At 43.5% G+C, this 15,558-nt stretch overlaps 1 protein-coding gene across 2 annotated transcripts in view; it reads left to right on the forward strand.

Moving 5' to 3' along the window:
• Window positions 1–1,620: 1,620 nt before the first annotated feature.
• Window positions 1,621–15,558, forward strand: part of ZNF704 (zinc finger protein 704) — a 239,806-nt gene continuing 225,868 nt past the window's right edge. Inside the window, exon 1 of one of the 2 annotated variants that reach the window (XM_045454794.1) lies at window positions 1,621–2,325. In XM_045454794.1, the coding sequence (XP_045310750.1) occupies window positions 1,837–2,325 (489 nt within the window). In that variant the 5' untranslated portion in view covers window positions 1,621–1,836. The remainder of the gene's footprint in view (window positions 2,326–15,558) is intronic. The other variant, XR_006706522.1, reaches the window with a different exon arrangement.

A 15,558-nucleotide genomic window follows, 5' to 3' on the forward strand; every position in this document is an offset into this window, starting at 1 on the left:
ATGTATCTGGTGGTGGGGTCTGGAGGGGGCTTAGGGGAGGGTGTGCTGCCGAGAAACTGGGTATAGAGAGCTCTGTTAGAAACTTTGATGTTTGAAGTCATGAAATGCCATAGGAACTGTGGAAATGGAAATGAAGGGGTGGATGCAAGAGGCATTTCAGAGAGAACAATGGATTGGACTTGTGGGCAAAACAGCCTCTAGGGATAAGGTAGAGAAGGGAGTTAAAATGATACCGCTATTTTGGGCCTGACTGATTATAATGAGAGTGTCATTACCTGAAATAGGTATATCAGGAAGCTAATCTGATTCAGGGAGAACAAAAAGTTCATTTTAGAATCTTTGTCATCATCCCAGTGGAAATGTTCACCAGTTGCAAGACACCGTAAGTGAGCATTTAATGAGCTCCCTTCAAGTGTCTAACAGGGCACATGATGTTAAATCTCCTACAGTAATTACAACAAAAGGAAGCTGACGGTGAGGACATCTTTTACATTGGCCTGGTGACGGCATCTGCCTGAGTATTTGATGAGTTAGATCCTCCTCAGCCATCAGCTACAAAGATGGAATTTGGCATAGGATTTGTATGTAGAGAGTATGGCTTACTATATAGCCTAAACCCAAACGGTAGCACCTGACTTATCTTTGCCACACCTGGAAATCCTCAGTGTCGTTAGTTATATGGTAACCTAGTTATGTGCTTGGTTTCCAGACACTTACTTCATATCAGCTTTTAAAAATAACAAACTCAGGCCATCTTGAACCATTGCCCCGGTTTGTTTCTCCAAAGGCCTCAGTAGTGCCAGAGGTCTACGGACTGAATGGTGAAGCCGAAAGCTTCCTGGAAGGGGGCCGTTATAATCAGGTACTTAAGGTAAGCATGCAGGCTTGAAAGCTGAAAGACTTACAGACTTAGCACAGTGCCAAGAGAGCTCAATGGACAGGGCCTAGATTGGTTCTGTCGAAGACTAAGATTGGCAGGCAATGTCATGAAACGGTATCTTGAAAACCCAAGTGAGCCGGATGATTCATATTGGGAAGTGGCCCCAAATCTCAGATTGGTACACCTCCCCGGATTTCACAGAAGGACAAGAGTCGTCGCCATGCACCGCAGAGACCATTGAAACGACTTGCGGCAAATCTCTTCCTTCAAACTCTTGAGTTTGACCAACAGCCTTACTTCCAGCAAAGTCTTCCGCCCACCCTGCAGAAGGAATAATCAGCTGCGGGTTAGCGTTTGCCCCAGCGTCTGGGCCAAATGCTTAGAAGCACCAGATTTGCGGAGGCTGTGGGTAGGGAAAATAAATCCAGTCCGGGTTTTGTCTGAACGGGGGGACCGGAGAGCTGCGAGGAATGGCTCGGGAAGAGGGGGGCGGTGGTGGAAAACACTCAACACAAACAGCTCGCGCCGAGGGACGGCAGCTGTAGGCCCGGACCGCGCGGGCGCAGCGGGCCGGGAGAGGCGCGCGCGGGCCCGGCCGCCGGCCGCATGGAGCGCAGCGCGGCCCGCGGCTCCCGGGCGGCAGCGGCGGCGGCGGCGGAGGCGGCAGCGCGCCGCTCGCTCACACCCACCCCCGCCCGCGGCCGCCGCGCCGCCCCGCCGTAGCTGCCGGCCGCCGGCGTCCCCGCGGGCCGGTCCAGCGAAGGCGGCGCCCGCGCCTCTGCAGCCAGTGGCAGCTGCAAGCCCGGGGAGGCGGCTCCCGCAGCGCCCCGCAGCCCCGCGCCCCGGGCGCCTGCGACCACAGCGGCCGCCCGGGGAGGAAGAGGAGGGGAAGGAGGAGGAGGAGGAGGTGACAAACTCTCCGGCTCCGAGCCGCGGCTGGCAGCCCGCGGTCAGGCATGCAGGCGCGGCGTCTAGCCAAGCGCTCCAGCCTGGGCAGCCGCCGGGGGGGCGCCACGCTGCAGGCGCCCGGACCCGCGCCCGCCAAGGAAGGCACCTTGCCCGGGCTCCCGCCCCTCGGCCCGGGCCCGGCCCCGGCCCCGGCCCCAGAGAGCTGGAGGCCGCCGCTGCCGCCGCCGCGCAGCGCCGGGACCGGCCCCCCTCGGGCCGCCGGGGCCGCCGCCGCCTCGTCGCCCGTGCTGCTGCTTCTGGGGGAGGAAGACGAGGACGAGGAAGGCGGGAGCAGGCGGCGGAGGGGGCTCGGGCGGGTGGAGGAGAAGCCCCGAGGGGGCGCGGAGGAGGAGGATGACGACGAGGAAGACGAGGACGAGGAGGTGGTCGTCGAGGTGGTGGACGGCGACGAAGACGAGGAGGACAGCGAGGAGCGCTTCCTGCCCCTCGGCCCCGGCCGCGCGGTCCTCAAGGGCCCGGCCCGGGGCGCGTTGAAGGTGCGTGCTGGGCACAGCGGCGCGCGCGGGACCCGCCGGCCCGGGGAGGGAGACGGGCCCCGGCCCCGGGGCTAGGAGCGAGCTGAGGCCGGGGACTGGCGACCGGTGGAGGCCGGGCCGGGAGGGGTGTGTCAGGCGGCGCCGGTGCAGAGCGAGGGAACTGGTTAGCTCACACCTCGGGCCCCCAGCACCTTTTCGAGGCGGTCTCCCCCGCCCCCCAGTTCCTCAAAGGCCGGGTCGGGTTTGTTGTCTCGTGTGGGTGCAGGAAAAGGACACTTCTCCCCAGTGAGGTAGGGAACTTGGAGATGGGACGAGGTAGGCGCGGGTTTACGCCGGGTGGGGACGCGCGAGGTAAGAGAGGGAGTGAGATTTTATTCTTCCCCGAGGAAGCAGGAGTATTCTCCGTATTCTGAGGGCTAGCCAAGCTTATTGAAACTAGCAAGCAGCTTCTCTTGTCAATCTCTCAATCCCTTCTTCATCCAAGAACAATTGTTGATGAGTTTCCATCACAGATGTTTGTAAGGGAACCGGTAAGCCCAAAGCAAAAACCAAGCCCTTGGTTTCTACCTGCATTTAGCTGGCAGCTTTTGGCATTCCCGACCCTCCCGGCCCCCCCGACCCCCCCATTTAAACTCGACATTGTTTAGCCTTTGGGTTTTTTTCCCTCCTCGGAATTGCAAATGGGGAAAAAAGAGGAAATTGGGAAAAGTGGGGGGGGGGGGTGATAATTTGGCATTTAAAATGGATGTGAATTTCTGCCGAGAATTCTAGTGAAGTCTCTTGTGCACTGAAGCACAGAGAGATTTTTCCGTTTGTGTATCTTCAGGAGATAAGGGGTTTATTATTACACAACTGACTGGCTGGGCTTTCAGGCATGCGATTGGACAAAGCAAACCACGTTGAGGTTCATGCACAGTGTATGTTGCTAAGAAGTTTTGAGGGCAGCAAGTGGTAAGCGATGAAGTTAGTGTTTTTCCTCAAGAGTGGTTCTTAAAATCAACTGAGTAACTATTTACTGGAGTTTTCAGAGGATAGTGGTATATCAGGAAGAAAAGAAATACATAAACAAGTGAGCTTAATAGAGACTATTTATCTTCTGGGGCTTGGGGGAAAAAAAAAAAACTCCTCAAAGCATGAAATTGCAATTCCAAAGAAATGCTAAACATCAGCATTTAGAATATCCCAGAATAGACATAGGCACAAATTTGTTTCCTAGACCACCCTGGAAGTACGGGCTCTGGGAGTGAGAAATTTTCAGCAAGTAGTCATTCGGGATGATAGTTTTTGACAGTTGCTTGTTGGAATCCAGACCATGAGCTACTCATTACCATGGTCTGCTAAAAAGCCTGCATTGTATGGCTACAGGATATAGCTGGGATTGGAATTAAGTCACATGCATCAGTGACACTGAGTAACGCGAGTAGTGATTCCTTAGTGTTTTTGCCCAGAAATACTGACAGAAAAATTAATTGTAATTTATGCTCTGTGATCAAAGTAAACCCAATGTAGGAAAAAAAATCAAACCTATGGAAACAGAATAACTAGGGTGTGATGATTCACATTATCAAAAAAGATTGTTTACATCTCCAGACAAATTTCTGTTAAATTCTTTAAAAATGGGCTTCATTTTATAGCATTGTTTGCCCACAGCTTTGCTGTAATGTATACATTGAATAGTTTGAGGTATAATTATTTTTATTTTTTACTGCTTTCATGACATCTTGACACTGCCTCTGAAGAGATTTTCTAATAGGTCATTTTTTCCTAATATTTTATTCGAATGCATATACAGTGTCAACAACTTATGCATATACTGATGCATTCATGTATTCAAATATTTATTGAGCACCTCCAGTGTGTGAGGTACTCTTCTAGAACGTAGCTGTGAGCGCCTTCCAGATGCACACATCTAGTGAAAAGAGTCATAGCAACAACAAACAAGTATGGCACTTGAGATTGTGATTGCGTGCTATGAGGGAAATAATGATGTCACAGAGTCTAGGCGAAAGAAGAGAAAGCTGCTGTGGTATGGGGTAGACTTCCATGAGGAAGGGACATTTGATCTGAGGCCTGACACGTGCAGTTTGGGAAGATCTTTCCAGCAGAGGGAATAACAGTTGCAAAAGTCTTGAGGCGGGAAGGAGAAAAAGGTGAATGTGGCTGGAACTTGGTAGGTACAAGATATGTCAGGGAGGCAGGTAGGAGCCAGCAACATAGGGCTTGGTGGGCCTTTCTAAAGTAGAGTATGAAGTTTTTGGCAAGTCGTAGGCAGTAAAGGCGTACGAGGTGATTTGCATTTTTAAAAAAAATCCTGCTGTATAGAGTATAGAAGGCAGCAGGGAGAAGCAAGGAGACCAGTTGGGTGGCTACTGCTGCAGTCTGGTGAGAGGTGAGGGCAGTTTGGACTAACTAGGTTGACAGGAGTGGAGTTAGAGAGGAGTGGACAGATTCGGGATCTTTTGTGAAGATCAGCCTGTAAGGACTTGCTGATGGCTCAGGGGAGGAGGGTGAAGGAATGAGAGGCCCCAGTGTAGAGGTTTGTTAAATGTGCCATTTGCTGAGATTGGGAAAACTGGGGGAACAACCAATTTTGCGAAAGAAAAATCAAGTGTTCTTTTTGGTCATGTTAAGACTGAGATGACAATTAGACATGCAAATGGAGATGCAATTAGGCAGCTGGCTGTAGGATGTGGAGCTGAGGGGAGAGGTCAGGGCTAGAGAGAAAAATTTGGGAGTCGGTAGCATGTTGATGTCATTTAAAGCTGGGGACTAGAAAGGGAGTGTAGGTCAAAGGAGGACAGCCTTGGGCCAGACTTGGACACGTCACTATTTAAGTTTGGGTGTAGGAGGAGAAGCCAGCAAAGATGAATGAGAAGCAGCAGCCAAACAAATTGATGGAAACCAGAGAATGTAAAGTCCCATAAGCCAAGAAGAAATAGTTCAAAAGGTGGAGAGTGCTGAACTGTTGAATACTACTGGGATGTTGAATAAGATAGGCATAGAGATATATCCACTTAGATTAGATAATGTGGAGCTTATTGGTATTCTTGACTAAAGAATGCAAAGGCAGAATGCAAAGGCAGTGATGTCCTCACCTCTCACTGAATGGGAGGTGAGAACATAGTGACACATCTGAAAAACCCTCTTAACAAGTTTTATTGGAAAAGAGAGCAGAGAGAGGGACTATCTGGAGGGCATATGGTCTATATTTTTTTTTAACATAGGGCACAGTAGACTCTAGTGTAAGGTCTACAGCATTATGGGAATTTCTTTTGGGGGAGGGGGATGCCTTCATTTTCCATTGCTGTGTGACAAATCACCACAAACTTTTTGGCTTACAGCAGTTCTCACAGTATCTATGGGTTAAGAATCAGGTTCCACTTAACTGGGTCTGTTGCAGAGTCTCACAAGGCTGCAGTCAAGGTGTTAAGTGTGCTGTTTTCACCAGAAGGCTTAACTGGGGAAGAATGCATTTCTAAGTTCATTCAGGTTGTGAGCAGAATTCATTCCCATGCATTTGCAGGTTTGACGGTCCCAGCTTCTTGCTGGCTATTGCTTGGATCCCCTTTGCTCCACCCACACTTTTACTCCCCATAGTGCTTTGTCACTTGAACTTCCTCAATACGGCCTCTTACTTCATCAAGCCAGCAAGGGGAATCTTAGCGCCTGTCTTAGGAAGGTAGAATCTCTCATAATTCACTATAATCACAGCAACAGTACGCCATTATTTTTGGCATATTCTGTTGGTTAGTACTGGGTCATAAGTTCCACCCACACTAATGGAAGGAGATATACAAGGGCATGAATACCCTTGGAAGAGGGTGAGGATCCTTGGGGAGTCGTGTTAGGGAAGAACCAAAGATGCAGAGAGAAGAGAGAAATTGCAGAAGGAAAGTCCTTGGGAAAGCCACCGTGGAGGGGACGTGTAACCCAATCACAGGGGTTGCCTTTAACAGAAGCAAAGAAACTTCTTCCATTGAATTAAAGAAAAGGTAGGGAAAATGGGTAGTCGTATATTGTATGATAGTCAAATGAAGTAGTATTTGTCTTATGGCTTCTATTTTCCCCATGCAGCAGGAGGGAAGGTCATCAACTGAGAGTGGAGGAGAGTTGAAGGCTTGGCACAGTGCTGTGGGAGAGTAGGAGAGCAAACATACTGAGAAAGCAAATAGAGCTGCCAGAGAGTATCAAGGGCCCATCTGATATCTGTGGTTTTCCACTTATGGTGCAAGCAAGTCTGACTTGGTATGTGATTGTCCCAAATTCATTCCATGACTCATGCATGGAATAATAGTAATAAATAATGCTTATTGACTATCTAGTATGGTCAGTTGGTACAAGTCTAAATGTATGGTCTCATTTCAACTTTATTTCATATCCATGAGGCAGGCATTATTATTATCATCCTCATTTTACAGAGGTGCTAAGCAACATAAAGATATACAGGTATTAGGTGGCAGAGCAGGTGTTTGAGCCTTGGGAAGTTGAACTCCAGAGCTATCACCCTTATTCCTTATACCATATTGTCTCCTTGTAGACAAAGCAGAGAGCAGGATTCCTCAGGGATAGCGGTTAGCCAGCTGGATGAGCAATGGAAAGAAAGAGAAGATCATACTGTTGAGGAAGTTGGTATACCTGTGACTTAAGAAAAGTAAGCTGTGATTTAAGAAAAGGACAGGAGGGGGGGGTGGTGAGGGATGGTGAAGAGGTCATAGGTTAGTGGGTTGGAGAAAACAAAGAGTTAACCAATAAAAAATAAAACAATGGGAATGGAATAAATGCAGGACAGTTTGGGTTCTAAAATATCATCAGTATGAATGAATATTTGCCAAATATTTTTAAACCAAGAACTATACTAAATGCTGTATATGAAAGAAGGTTTCATTAGAAATTATAATTTGGGAATCAATATGGCCCTTTCTCCACAACTGAGAATAGAGATGAAATACCACACCTGAGGTAGGGGGGCCACCTACTGGGAGCATGGTTCACATCCGTGGCCTGAGCTTCTAGTCACCTAAATGGAATCTCCCATAATTTATTTGGGGTTTATATACCCCAGGAGGACTTGGGATGGCCAAGGAGATTGAGGAATAGGTGCTATGAAGTATCTGAGATGTGTTGCTTGATTATTGTAACGGACACTAATCTAGGCTTTAAATGAGATAACAAAGAAACTTTGTATTGCACCTTTCTGTTTCTGATCAAAGGAAGCTTACGTATTTATGTGCAGTGGTGAGATTCTGCCCTCCACCCCCAAAAAATGTGAACCTTCTAGGCTCCTATATAAGGAACACTAAGCACAGTAAATAATATCTTTATCCAGAGCTTAATAAAAAAAAAAAATACAAGGACAATGTGAAATGGAGGAAGGATTCAATAGTAAGTTGCTATTCAATTAAGCAAAACAGCAGGGGCAGAGATAACGAGGCCCAGGGTTGTGCTCTGTGATGCTGTGCCTTAGTGTAGGGACAAGAACTGAAGCATCTGAAGAGATTGATCATTTGTTGGCATAATGGTTTAGGAAAAAACTGGATATGAAAGACTGGTAGTGCTTCTGTCAAGAGTTCATCTACTGGGGCACCTGGCTGGCTCAGTCAGTTAAGCATCCGACTTCAGCTCAGGTCATGATCCCACGGTTCATGAGTTCAAGCCCTGCATCAGGCTCTGTGTTGACAGCTGGGAGCCTGGAGCCTGCTTCACATTCTGTGTCTCCCTCTCTCTCTGCCCCTGCCCTGCTCACACTCTCTCTCTCAAAAAGTGAATAAATTAAAAAAAAAAAAAAATATATATATATATATATATATATATATAAAGAGTTCATCTATTGAAAAACCATGAAGAAAGACGTTTAAATGAGATAATACATGTCAAAGTTCCTACTCTCGGTACTCAATAAATATTAATTGAATGGAATCTGCTTCCTAGGTGCCAGCTCTTCAAGGATGGTTAACACATCTATTAGACTATATCTTGAATATCAGATGACTTTTAAGAATCCTTTGGCAGAGTCTGTGCAGCAAACACTGAATTCCAATTTGCTAACAAGCATGTGTCTTACAAATGCTCTGTGTTGGCTCAAGTGAAAGACATGTGCTTAAGATACCAGACAGAGTTGTCATTCACTGAATCATAGACTGCTGGAGTTGGAAGGGAAACAGAGATTATCTAGTAATCCAATACCCTCATTTGACCACTGAGGACATGGAGACCATGAAAGGTGGAATGCCTTGTCCAGCTAGGGCTGCTTAGCGAGTTTGGTGGGGCTAGGATTAGCACCCTGATCTGCCAACCTCAAGTTATGACCCTCAAGTTAGTTTCTTGTGCTAAGAATGTTCTGCCGTTCACTCCCTTAGAACTGTGGCTAGAGAGATCACAACTTTCTGAAGTGATCTGCCACTGCTTATCAACTTCTATTTGTGGAAAGTTCTTCCTTCCTACATAAAGTACCTCAGGCAGAGGTGACCTCACCGCGGCTGTGGTCGCATGTGATAGGCTGGGTGGGACCCCCTGAGAATCCTGCCTGGGCCAATCCCTCATCCCTGTGCAGTTTCCAAAGGACATGTGTAGTCAGCCCTTAACTGGGACCTCTCCTCCTTCGCCGAAATGTTCCTACTAGTTGATTATAGAAGCATTAGAAAAAAGAGGGGGAAAAGCAAGAAGCCAAGACCTATCTTGAATCTTCTTACCCCTGACTCTTACTGAGAAGGAGGCAGAGGCAGTTACAGCCCTGTGTGTGCTTGACTTCTTAAAACACAGAGACACTATTCATTTGTAAATCTGTCCCAGTCAGATTACTGTGTCTTCCACCTCAAGAAGGGTTCAGAGAGGAGAGAGGCACGGGAGCATTTCCCCTCCCCCTTCAGTGTGCAGAATCAGAACTTCTGACCTGAGCTACTGGTCTTGTCACAGTGACTTGATACAAAGTCTGCTAAAGTCAAGGAAATTTGCCCTGTCCAATCTCACCTTAAGGTGAATGCCTGGTTTCCATTAGACTTTCTGAAGTATTCGAGAATATTCGGAGGCTCTCATAACCAGCCAGAATTCTGGCCTAGCCAAATCTATATCGTTGAAATAAGGGTGATTTTCTTTGGATTTGTTGTTCATGTTCCTGTCCATTCCCTTTGTAGAAATTTATTGTGGGCTCTTGCTTATCATGTCCTTAATACACATGTGGGAAATAACAGTGAATAAGACCTACTTTCAGGGAGCCCACAGTCTAACAAATTCCTACCAGATTGTCTGTAAAGAAGTTTGAAGCCCTTTTTCTTCTTTATCCCTAAGATCAAAATTAGATCTGCTGAGAGACTTTACTTGTCTACCACAATCTGGGATGTAATTTTGATACGTACCCTAAAACAATTGTAGCCAAACAATCTATACTAAGAAGATTGTGTGGTCTGGTCAGGAGGTAATTTCTGAGTAGCTAGTCCAAGCATGAGTTTAAATCACTGAATCTGGCATATAACCTTGGTTGCTCTCACTGGATGAAATGGAACAGAGTATCACTGTGAGATAGGTGTAGTAGAATTAAAGTGATTAAATTTTTATGCTTCGTCGAAGATACTGTTTTGGAAAGTCCAGTGTTACGATTTATATGTAGGGGAAACAGGCTCAACTCTAGAGTTTTGAAGGCAGGTCTGGGAGTTTAGGGTAAAGAGGTTAGCAGTAACATACGGGGGGGGAGGGGGTACATTCAACTTGCAGAACAACCTGGGGCCTTGAGGTGCAAAGAAACAAAGGGATCCTGCCTTTATGTTGCTCTATGAGGACTGACTTACAGCGTGTTGTATTGATGCTCTGCCCTACAGTTACCAGTAACACACTTGCCTTCCTTATGTTTTTGTCGTAATGGAAGGTTAAGTGGAAGTAAAATCTTCCTGATTCAGACTAATTGGGGATGGCTCGTCAAAAATGTGAATGTCAAAAGTGCTCCAACATTTTAAATGAAATCCATATTTTAAAGAGGTGGTGTGCCTTGAAATACCGTTTGATCAAACCTGCAGACAGAATAATTTGAGTCCATTAGTGTGACCTTCATTGTGGGCTCTTCAGTGAGATGGGAGAGAGCAGGCTTGAGTCAAAGCAGGTGTTCCTGCTAGCTACCCCTGACTCCACTTTACCTCTCTGTAGATAGATCAAGAAGTGATCTAACACAGGGTCTGGATTCAAATTCTGGCTTCTCTATTTGCTAGTTGTATGGCCATATCAAGTTGCTTAACATCTGTTAAGCATCTATAAAATTTGCATCTATAAAATTAGGACAATGTTGTCTTGTCATTGCCTGTTGTTATTGAATATGGCCCAAAGACCTCCTGAAATTTGAAGTGGATGGCAGTTTATCTCTTTTGTGGTTTCAGAGAATCTTTTATAAAATTTTGCTCAAGGATACAAAATTCCACAGTTATTTTGACTATTACAACCTCCTCCTTATTATGTTACCAAGGTATTTAAGAGAACTCCTTCCTGAAGTGACTTCGTTCATCTGAATTCTCTGGTTCCATTGTATATGTGGTGAGCTTGAATCTTGCTTTTTATCTCAGGAAGCTGTGAGCCATTTATATACTTGTGCAAAGAGGACAGATATTCTGTCTCTTAGGTTCATAGTCTGCTCAGATCCATAGCTCTTATACTAGAATAAACGCTACTATCCAAAGAGGTGAGAAGAGTTTTATCATATGCATTGAACGTGCTTTGTTTAAAAGCTGTGGTAAGGGGGCGCATGGGTGGCTCAGTTGGTTAAGCATCCGACTTCAGCTCAGGTCATGATCTCACAGTTTGTAGGTTCGAGCCCCATGTCAGGCTCTATGCTGACAGCTCAGAGCCTGGAGCCTGCTTTGGATTCTGTGCCTCTCTCTCTGCTTCTTACCCCCCACCCCCACTCTTTCTCTCTCTCTCTCTCTCTCTCTCTCTCAAAAATAAACATTAAAAAATATTTTTTTTAAAACAGCTGTGGTGAAAATAACAGTAATGTCATCTTCCACCACCTCTCATTTCATATGGCGAAGAATCTCCGAAGTGTGGGTTTGTCCTTCCTGTTCTCCTCTGCATTTGAGTCTAGGACCTGTTGTACTTTTGTTTGGTCAAGAAGTCATTCTTTGTTCTTTCAGTAGATTGGGATGTGTAGCCCAAAGTGTACCTTTCAACTCTGGTACCTACTTGCTTCTACTATTAGGGAGAGATCCAGAAGGAGGAGAAAAGGACACTATGGTTAAACAACTTGGGGAAATTCTGGTTAAGAACAGAGACATAGTTTTTTTTTAAGTTACAAAACATTTTAAACATAGAGGAAGTTGAAGAATAGTACAACACCTATATACCTATAAATATATAAAGAAGTTATTGATCATAGATGCCAATGGCCATTTTGAGTTTCTAAGAAGGTGAATATATTTAGATACATTTAGAAAATACTGGTTTATAATTATTTTTATAAATGAGAAATCCGTGGATAAGTATCTTATATTTGGGATAAATAACTGAAACTGCATTTAAAAAAATTATTTTGAGAGAGAATGAAACCAAGTGAGCAGGGGAGGGGCAGAGAGACAGAGTGAGGGAGAAAGAGAATCCCAAGCAGGCTATACACTGTCAGCACAGAGCCCAACACGGGGCTGGACCCTAAAATCGAGTGACATCATGACCTGAGTCAAAACCAAGAGTCAGATGCTAAACTGACTTGAGCCACCCAGGTGCCCCTAAAGCTGCATTATTAAAGAAATAAACGGTCACACATGCAGAGAAAGATTAAAGTGTTGTTTGTGGGTCATGCAACCTTTGAAATATTTTCCCTAATAAAGCTGATAATTTTTTCAGTGTCAAGTTTCTAAAACAAACAAACAAACAAAAAAGAGTATTTCATGTGGCAAATTTTCACCTGCATATCTGTGAATACCATTCTTGTGTGTGAAGTTTAAAAACTGGTAGAGGGGCGCCTGGGTGGCGCAGTCGGTTAAGCGTCCGACTTCAGCCAGGTCACGATCTCGCGGTCCGTGAGTTCGAGCCCCGCGTCAGGCTCTGGGCTGATGGCTCAGAGCCTGGAGCCTGTTTCCGATTCTGTGTCTCCCTCTCTCTCTGCCCCTCCCCTGTTCATGCTCTGTCTCTCTCTGTCCCAAAAATAAATAAACGTTGGAAAAAAAAAATAAAAAAAATAAAAACTGGTAGAGAACACTACCTTTCTTGGTATATCAGTCTCCATTAAGGGTCAAGTGGAGGAGATGGCAGTTGTGAGAGGTGCCATCATAACAGAATTAAAAAGTGCCAAGAGAACAGAAAATCACACAAAAATCCTGTTTATACCCAGGAAAGAGTATCTGATAATATGTTTTCCACATTCTAAAAGGAAAATGACTTAAAATAGCAGAATAGTCTAAATGAAAAGAGCATATATACTGGGTAGGCTATTCGGATTGACACATTTTCTGTCAGCAACAGTGTGACTGTTGCATAAAGGAGTGAAGCATTTGTGAACACTGAATACATTGTATAAGGACTCATATTGTTCAATATTTATTTCAGTATTACCCAACATTTAATGTATTATAATTCATGGAGGAACCTCAGAGTTAATGTCAGTTGACCCTCTTTGTAATCTTGGAAGGTGAATATTATTATCCCCATTTATATTTGTGGAAAATAAACCCCAGAGAAGAATAGGTCAGTTTCTTCTGTCTGTCTGTCTATCTATCATAATTTTGTACCAAATAACATAGATATTTGTCAAACACTGGAGAAAACAGTGAGGACCAACAGATTTAAGGATTTAAATCTGGTACTTAAGCAACAGTGGTAATTTAAAGAGATAGGAGTATTTGGGGGTAAATTATAAAAACAATATGAAATGCAGTTTTTATAGGTTGTCATAAACATTTCATGTAGCTTGTGCATGCTTTACAAGTCAACTACAAGAGCTTAGTAGAGGCCAATCAATACTCACTAATTTCCGTTAATTTAGGTTAGGACCCAAAGTTTATTTAAATAACATTTTTTTAAAAAAAGTAAACTTTTGAGGCATTAAGGGAAAGACAACTTGTTGCATACAAGGGAGCCCCTATGACTATCAAATTCCTCAGCAAAAACATTACAGGCCAGATGGGAGTAGCATGATATAATCAAAATGCTAAAAGGGAGAAAATTTCAACCAAGAAGACTATGCCAAGGAAGGTTATCATTCAGAATTGAAGAAGAGAGCTTTTTAGAAAAACAGAAGCCAGAGGAATTCATCACTGCTAAACCAAGCCTTACAAGAAATGTTAAAGGAGCTTCTTTAAGCTGAAAAGAAAGGGCACTAATTAGTAACAAGAAAACATATGAAAGTAAAACTTTTACCAGTAAAGGTAAATATATAGTAAATGTAGTGAATTAATCACTTATGAAGCTTATGTAAAAATTAAAAGACAAAAGTAGTAAAAAAAAAAAAAACTATACCTACAATAATTAATTAAGGGATACACAAAAGAATGTAAAATGTGACATTAAAAACATAAAACTTGGGGGAAAGGAGTAAAATGGGAGAGTTTTAGAATGGGTCCAAACTTAACTTGCTATTAACTTGTTATAAAATAGACTGTTATATATATACACTGTTATATGTACCTCATGGTAACTACAAAACAAAAACCTATAGTAGATACACAAAAAATAAAATGAGAAAGGAACCTAAGAAAATTACACTACAGAAAATCATTAGAAGACAAGAAAAGAAAACAAGAGAACAATGGAACAGAGAGAAACTACAAAACAGCCAGAAAACAATGAACAAAATGGCAATAATACATACCTATCGGTAATTACTTTAAATGTAAATGGACTAAATTCTCCAATTAGGAGACACAGAGTAGCTGAATGGATTTAAAAAAGCAAGACCCATCTATATACTGTCTATAAGAGACTCACTTCAGATGTAAGGACACACATATACTGAAAGTAAAGGGATGGAAAAAGATGTTTCATGCAAATGGAAACCAGAAGAAATCTGAGGTAGCTGTACTTATCAGATAAAATAGGCTTTAAAACAAAAATTATAATAAAAGACAAATATGGGCATTACATAATGATAAAGGGTTAGTCCAGCAAGAAGATATAACGTTTGTAAATATTTATCCACCCAACATAGAAGCATCTAAATTTACAAAACAATTATTAACAGATTTAAAGGAGAAATTGACAGCAATATAATAATGCAAGGGGACTTTAATATCCCACTTATATCAATGGGTAGATCATCCGGGCAGAGAATCAATAAGGAAGTAACAGCATTAAATGACATATTAGGTCCGATGGGCTTAATAGATACATACCGAACATTTCATCCAAGAGCTGCAGTATACACATCCTTCTTCTTTTTTTTAAAGGTTATTTATTTATTTTGAGAGACAGAGACAACGTGAGTGGGGGAGGGGCAGAGGGAGAGGGAGAGAGAGAGAGAATCCCAACCAGGCTCTGTGCTGCTAGCACAGAGCCTTGATGTGAGGCTCAAACTCATGAAATTGTGAGATCGTGACCTGAGCCAAGACCAAGAGTTGGATGCCACCCAGGTGCCCCTACACATTCTTCTTGAATGCACGTGGAATTTAAGTGTGCATATTCTCTGGGACAGACCATATGTTAAGCCACAGAACAAGTCTTAATAAATTCAAGAAGATTGAAACCATGTTAAGCATCTTTTCCAACCACGATGGTATGAAACTAGAAATCAATTACAGGTATAAAACTGGAAAAATTGCAAATATGTGGAAAATAAAAGACCTACTGAACAACCACTTGGTCAATGTAGAAATCAAAGGAGAAATAAAAAAATACCTTGAGACAAATGATAATGGACATTTAACATACCAAAGTCTGTGAGATGCAGCAAAAGCAGTTCTAAGAGGGAAGTTTATAGCAACACATGCCTACCTCAAGAAATAAGAAAAATCTCAAATAATCTAACTTTACACCTAAAGGAAATAGAAGAGCAAATGAAGTCTAGAGTTGGTAGAAGGAAGGAAATAATAGAGGAGAAATAAATAAAAAAAAGACTAAAAATACAATGGAAAAGATCAATGAAATTAAAACCCGTTTTTTTTTAAAAGATAAAATTGGCAAAGTCTAGTGACTAGACTCACTAGCGATAAAGGAGAGAGGGCTCAAATAAATAAAGTCAGAAATGAAAGAAGTTACAACTGCTATACCAAGGAAATACAAAGGACCAGCAGAGACTACTATGCCAACAAATTGGACAATCTAGAAGAA

This window comes from Leopardus geoffroyi, chromosome C3, assembly GCF_018350155.1.
Source record: "Leopardus geoffroyi isolate Oge1 chromosome C3, O.geoffroyi_Oge1_pat1.0, whole genome shotgun sequence".
Taxonomy (NCBI): domain Eukaryota; kingdom Metazoa; phylum Chordata; class Mammalia; order Carnivora; family Felidae; genus Leopardus; species Leopardus geoffroyi.